General features: G+C 41.2%; 1 protein-coding gene across 1 annotated transcript in view; it reads right to left on the bottom strand.

Annotated features, from left to right (window-relative positions):
- Positions 1 to 2,611: 2,611 nt before the first annotated feature.
- Positions 2,612 to 6,437, bottom strand: part of snd1 (staphylococcal nuclease and tudor domain containing 1) — a 143,941-nt gene continuing 140,115 nt past the window's right edge. Inside the window, exons 23-24 of the mRNA XM_079184164.1 lie at positions 5,327 to 5,371; positions 2,612 to 3,079 (exon numbers count right to left, since the gene is read on the bottom strand). Of these exons, the coding sequence (XP_079040290.1) occupies positions 3,014 to 3,079; positions 5,327 to 5,371 (111 nt within the window). The 3' untranslated portion in view covers positions 2,612 to 3,013. The remainder of the gene's footprint in view (positions 3,080 to 5,326; positions 5,372 to 6,437) is intronic.

The raw sequence follows: 6,437 nt of genomic DNA, 5'->3' as shown, positions 1-6,437 counted from the left end.
CAGCGGAGAGGTCCAAGAGAAAAGTAAACACCGGTTTGACAACTCTGATCCCATTGACCAGTGGTGCGTTCACTAATACTACACATAAACTGTTTACACACAAACTATGTCACTGCAACCCATCCTACGTTTGCATCAAACCCCCCAAATGTGTTTAAAAGCATATTCTCTCTCTCTTCTCAGGTTTGTGAATTATTCAGACGGGTTTCATTTTGCTCTTCAAACCCCTCGGAGGGGAAATCTGCCTTTGGGTTCATGAAAAAAAGATATTTTCTCATATGGTTGTTTCTTGTTCGTAACAAATTATTGATCATTTTGATTTGCTCTTTGTTTGCGGTCTTGTAGCTGCAGAGGAAACATGTAAACACACGGACAGATCACAGAGAAACACCATTTGACTAATTGAAAAGAAAAAAGGACCCGAGTGATGGGTGCTGTTGACTTTACAAAGTCTTCACAGCATGCTAACATCTAACGGTTTAACTGTTGACACATTTTTGATTTGGCTGCCATCAAATAATCGTCATTTTTTAAGCAAACAATTTGCTGACAACAGCTCTCATTAATCTGCGCGTTACGTCTGCTGGGCGTTGTTTCAACTATGACAGCTTTACAAACAAGAGAGGAGATGAAACCAGAAAGCTTAGCTTGCAACTCCCAACAGACAGCCACTGTTCATATCTCTCACATTCACTTTCTTTTTATTCCCTTTTTCGTCTTCTGTAAGTAGACCTAGTAGCTATCTCGGGGCAGAGAGACAATGGTTTGTGACAAAAAGAGACAGAAAAGGGACACGGATCTAAAAAGATCCATGTCCATGAGTCAACTGTCAGGACAGACAGGACTGTTAATTGCCATCAGGGCATATATCTCATCCCAACATCTGGTTATTGGACGTGAACGCCGGTGATAAATTACTCGGACCATCTTTGAAATAGTGGCTCCTGACTTTGAATTAAGACCGGCATCCAGTGTGGCGTTTTTTTTAAGAACCTGTCCAACTTTTAATTCCACACGCACATTTTAAATAATTTTCTGACACTTATTTTTGTTACACCTTAGTATGAGCTTTTAAAATAGAAACAATACAAAGCATAATAATCTCTATGCCTTTGGTTCTTAACTGTGATCATGCAAAACCTACAGGACTGCGTGTCATCTATCAACCACAGAGAAAGTAAAAAATGAAATGACTCCTGCCAGGTGTAATTGAAAAACATGTCTTCGAGGCAGAGGCTGTGCTTTCAAAATTACATTTTGAATTTTAGCAGGTAGATTTATCTTGGGCGCCCCGTTTCAGGGCAGTTTGCAATAACAACCTCTGGTCACTCCTTCAGTGTTTATTTTGATGAAAACAACCAGGTGTGCTTTTGCAGTTGCTTTTCATATGAAAGTCAAACCAAAACTAAATAGCACGCTTTGATTCGCTTTTTTCCCTCTGCTACAGTTTACATATATTCTCTGTAAATCCTGTCATGGGTTCTACTTTTGGTAACAATCTACACCCAGAAGGGAGAAATGTATGTTTCATATGTTGTAAAAGTCAAAAACGGTCAAAGTGTAGCATGTCGAAAAAAGTCAAAACAGTCATTCCATTTGAACTCCTACCTTTTTTTTTTTTAACAATTATCGTATCTATGTAAAAAAGATTTAGGAAACAGAGCTTTGGCAAGCCAGCAGATAAATGTCTGTAATGCAAAAACAAGTCGGTGTGTCTTTTAAAGCATCACCGCTGATCGGGCCTTTGAGGGTCATGTTACCGTTTGTGTTTTGGCATCGAGCTCACACAAACGTTTCACACATGCACACCTCAACAACTCCCTTCACAACTTGCATAACAAGTTAAAATATACGAGTGCAATTTTAAAAGGTTATAGAGGTGACGCAAAAAACAAAAGCTTTTAACTGATTAGAAAACCTTTTCTATTTTGGCACAAATGTTTTACTAAAATCAAAACATCCAAACTCAAATTCTTAGTGCACCAAGGAGCGTCTATTCATTTGAGGGGAAAAAAACAACTTTATAAATCAATTGTTTTGTGAAAAAAAATAAACAAAACCCGTTGTTTGCTTATTTTTATTTAGCAGATTTTTAACAGAATGCAAAGGTCCATTATGTGGAAACAAATTCAAACACGGTTTCTGCTGTGGCATACGGAGACAGAAAGAGAAGAGACTGCCAAAGACAGGATCATAACCATTTTCTTTAGAATGTAAACTTTACAGAAGGAGAAAGAGAGATGATAAAATGCCTAATGATGGCATCCGCTTTTACTGGTCATAAAAGTGTGACATAGTAGTGAATAAACGACAAAACACTCCCCACAAAAACATCCGCAAATGTCATCACACAGATATACATTGAAGACAAAAATAAACTCCTCCTCTTTTTGTTTGTTTGTCTGTGTGGCTCCACCTACAGTATTTCTCTAAAATAAATCAATTTACACTTCTCAACATATCCTCACATTTACATGAAATGCATTAGGGAAGCATTTATTTGCAGAAAAACCAAGCGTCTCCCCCAAACACCCAGTCCCTTCCTGTACAGAAGAACGCAGGGATCGGGCTCGAGCATCAGAGAGCAAAGAACATGATTGGCTGAAACACGTACGCAAGTATCATATTTATTGTCAGTCACACAGGAATTCTGCTGAAAAGGTAACATGGCAAACAACACAGATTGGCAATAGTGCAGGCTGCTTGAGCTGGCAGTGGGCCACTAAGAAAAGAAAGGATGAATGGATAAGTGATGCTTGCGTGATTATGTATCCATTTAGCATAGCTAGCATGCTCTATTTGGAGCTGGGGGGGCAGGGCTAGCTGGAGAAAAACAATGAAATATGAGCAGAAAAGAAGTTTGGACTGGAGGGATGAAATGTCAAATAAAAAGGAAGATTAAGTCAATGCTTGTCGTTTAGTTTTTCGTCTTCTGTCCAATGCGTCACTCGCCGTCCATGGTGGTCTTTGGAATGGTGTTGATTGGATGGTCGGTTTATTTTTTTTTGCCATTTTAACGTCTGTAACCAAACTCATCGGCATCGTCCGCACGGAAGTCTCCGTAGCGCCAAATATTGAGCTGAAGGGTAGAAAGAGAGAGAGAGAGAGAGAGGCTCTGTTAACGGTTATGAAACAAATAATCATAAAAGGCCGTTCTGTCCACACTTGCTTTGAATGGGGCGTCAATAACCTCTCTTGCACATTACATGATAAATGGTCAGGAGAGAGAAAGAAAAAGAAGTAGGTGGTAGAAGAAAAGCCACCGTGCAATGTCCAAAGGTTTAGGTCTCTGCTTTCACCGCCCAGTGTGAAGGCCGCTGCATCATCATCATCGCCACCATTTAATCAGATTCTTTGTGCCCACAGTGCCTCAAACACCACCCAGTCTATTACTTCTCCTACTCCATCACATGCACATATCTGCAGCGCCTCATAAACCATCACACGGGGTTCCCAGCTACATATTTCCTGCATTACAACGCGAATGGCAAAGTGTGTAGTTTGGATCGGTATCCAGGATGCTATTAGTTATTTAAATGTGATAGAAAATGTGCAGTCTGAGGGGTGTGTGTGTGTGTGTGTGTGTGTGTGTATGAGGCTGTGTGGGATGTTTCGTTTTTGGCCTGCGCGCTCAGCTGTTAATGCTGTGATTCATGGCTAATTAGCGACTGTGCTAATTAGAATTAGTTATTAGGATGAATGAATGAATGGAGCCATTTCAACATATTGCCATTTCCCCCCGTCTCTCACTCCACCACCTTCTTCTTTTCCCCTCCTCCTCCTCCTCCACAACATGGTAGTAACTGCAATTGTGATTAGAGCCAATTCCACCTCCGACTGGCTCATTGTCTGCGCATGCTGCACAACCACGGGGTGACTGGAGGAGCACAGGAGGGATTTTGAGCCATCATGCTTGACATTTACATGAGTAAAAACTAAAATAGGAACCAAAAGCTATCTATGCAAGCTCAAGACACTTTGTCAAAGTCTAAATATAAAATCTAAATGTGCTAAACCCTTTGCTAACAGGGCTCTGACACTTTGGACATACGGCATCCGAGAAGCTCATGCTAATAGACATCTATTATAATTATTATTACCTAAAACATCACCGTTAATCGGTCACTTATTGTCGACCAAGCGAATGAGGCTAAGGAATGTCGTAAAAGAGCTGGACACTGCAGTTTTATTGAGCATTAATTGGGAACTCTATACAACTTGCACTGGTGAGTTTTTACGACAGCAGGATGGTGATAGACACACTTGGTGACACATGAATTTACCATTATGAAGAAGCAATTAAGCCACATCACAGCAACGCTTAGAACACACAGTCAATCCTTGTTAGTAAGATATATTATTGTATATTATTATATATATATATATATATATATATATATATAACATTATATTCATGGGATATGTTGACAATAAGGGGCCGTGACGAATAAACGACACAAAAATACAAAATACTCTCCTGCATATCTCATGTCTCGGGCTTTTATTTTGGTAAAACAGAAGACGTGGATCAGGTATGCGCTTGCTTTGCCGAGGTTGAAAGAAGCAATAAAGTTTTAAAGCCCCGTTTGATAATCTTCATAAATAAAAGGCACAACACGATTGGAGCTTCTGCACCAACAATGCTCATCAACCAACCTCGTTCTGAAGAAAATATTCGCATTGGTTTGTGAAAGTATTTATGATAAAAAAAAAAACCATCAATTTGAAAAAATACATTGACTTGCAAAGTAATTGCACGGAAAATAAACACCCCCTATAGTTTTGCTTTCGTACAATGAAAATGTCTTCATTCCTTATGACCTCCATTATTCCATGCATTCATGAACTCCATTCCATTATTTCGCTGCCAATTTAAACTGAACAGGCAGTTTCCTGGGCTCAAATACAGTGTTCTGTCAAAGCTCTGTGGCTCGCCTCATCTCAACACTGTGTGCTCTCTGTGCTGCCATTTGTCCCTGCTCTCTTTCTACCCCCACTGCACACTTTTGCACACATCCCCCACCCCCCCCATTTTCACAGTATGGACCTGCACAGACTGTGGGCGACAATCCATATGGGACAATGGTGTCTGCCAATGTCATGTGTCGCATCTTGAGAGAGATGGACAAAAGCAGCAAAGAGAAACGAGACCGTCTCTCCGGTAGTTTGTACAGACAAGTAATTAGTGTCGTAACGTATTCTTGTTTTGGCAACATTAGATTTCTCACTGAGAGGCCGAAAAAAAAACACAATTATTAGGAAGAGGAAGCGACAGAGAAGCTGGTACAAAGAGAGGGAAAGACAATGAGTGGAGGAAGTGACTCACCCTGGCACTCTTGGCAGATTCTTGACTGTTCAGGTACTCGGTCACCTAGTGCAGGAAGAGAAGAGTCATTAGCATATCGCATCACTGTGTTACAGGATTAAGGTGCATAAATGCATCCTTTTGCCCTGCTCTGCTCCTGATATGCCATCTTTTTTTTGAGAAGGGCACTTGCTCACCCTCAGCAACACTGGAGTCTAGGAACACAGAGCTCTCTGAAGATCAACAGGATCAAGATAACACACACACACACACACACACACACACACACACACACACACACACACACACACACACACACGGCCACAGAGTGGTGGTGACACAGCACGGGACGCTGACCGTACAAACGTGTGAAGGAAGCGCACGGCGTGCAGACCGCTATATTGCAGCTCACTGTTTGGGGGGGGGGGGGGGGGGGGTCATTGCTTTATCCACCGCGTGCAGGGCATCACTTCGCACTTCATGCGACAACTCACACTAGCAAAGCCACTGGAGATGAGAGGCTCTCGTGCCCCCTTGTGTATGCCAGCCTCAGGCCAACACCTCACTGGCTTGTAGCGATTTATAATCAAGTGCATTGAAAGGACTTCTTACTACGAGCACAGTTCATGGTATCAACTGACAGTGGAAAACTCAAACACGATCAATCCACAGTTACATGAAACAAAAGAAAAGCAGAACATTTCTTAAATTTGAGAAGCTGGTACCCGTGTGGGGGGATTTTGGTGTTTCTGCTTGAAAAACAAGCGGAGCTGATCAATTAGCAACATTCACTGATCGACCAATCTTTACAGCTCTGGTGTGACCAGTAGCTCGTGGTGGCTAATGCTAGCACACAGTAGTGCTGTAACAGACATCACAGAGTCACTTGGCTAACTGTATGACTCTTGCTTGAGCTTCTCTAACATGCATTAGAATATTCAGTATGAACGATCGAAGACAGATCTTTCTTTACTCCTCATTTTGTCTTTATGGAACTATAAAGCTACCGAGTTAAGTTACGGAGTGACAATATGTGAATATTTGTAATATTTCACAACTAGGCATATGTTTATTAGGTTGACAGCATTTCAGTCTGAACTTTGTCTTCATCAAGTTCCTGTTAAAGGAGGTA

Source organism: Pholis gunnellus (genome assembly GCF_910591455.1).
Source record: "Pholis gunnellus genome assembly, chromosome: 22".
Lineage (NCBI taxonomy): Eukaryota > Metazoa > Chordata > Actinopteri > Perciformes > Pholidae > Pholis > Pholis gunnellus.
The sequence above is the reverse complement of the archived record's forward strand: the minus strand, read 5'-3'. Positions and strand labels throughout refer to the sequence as shown.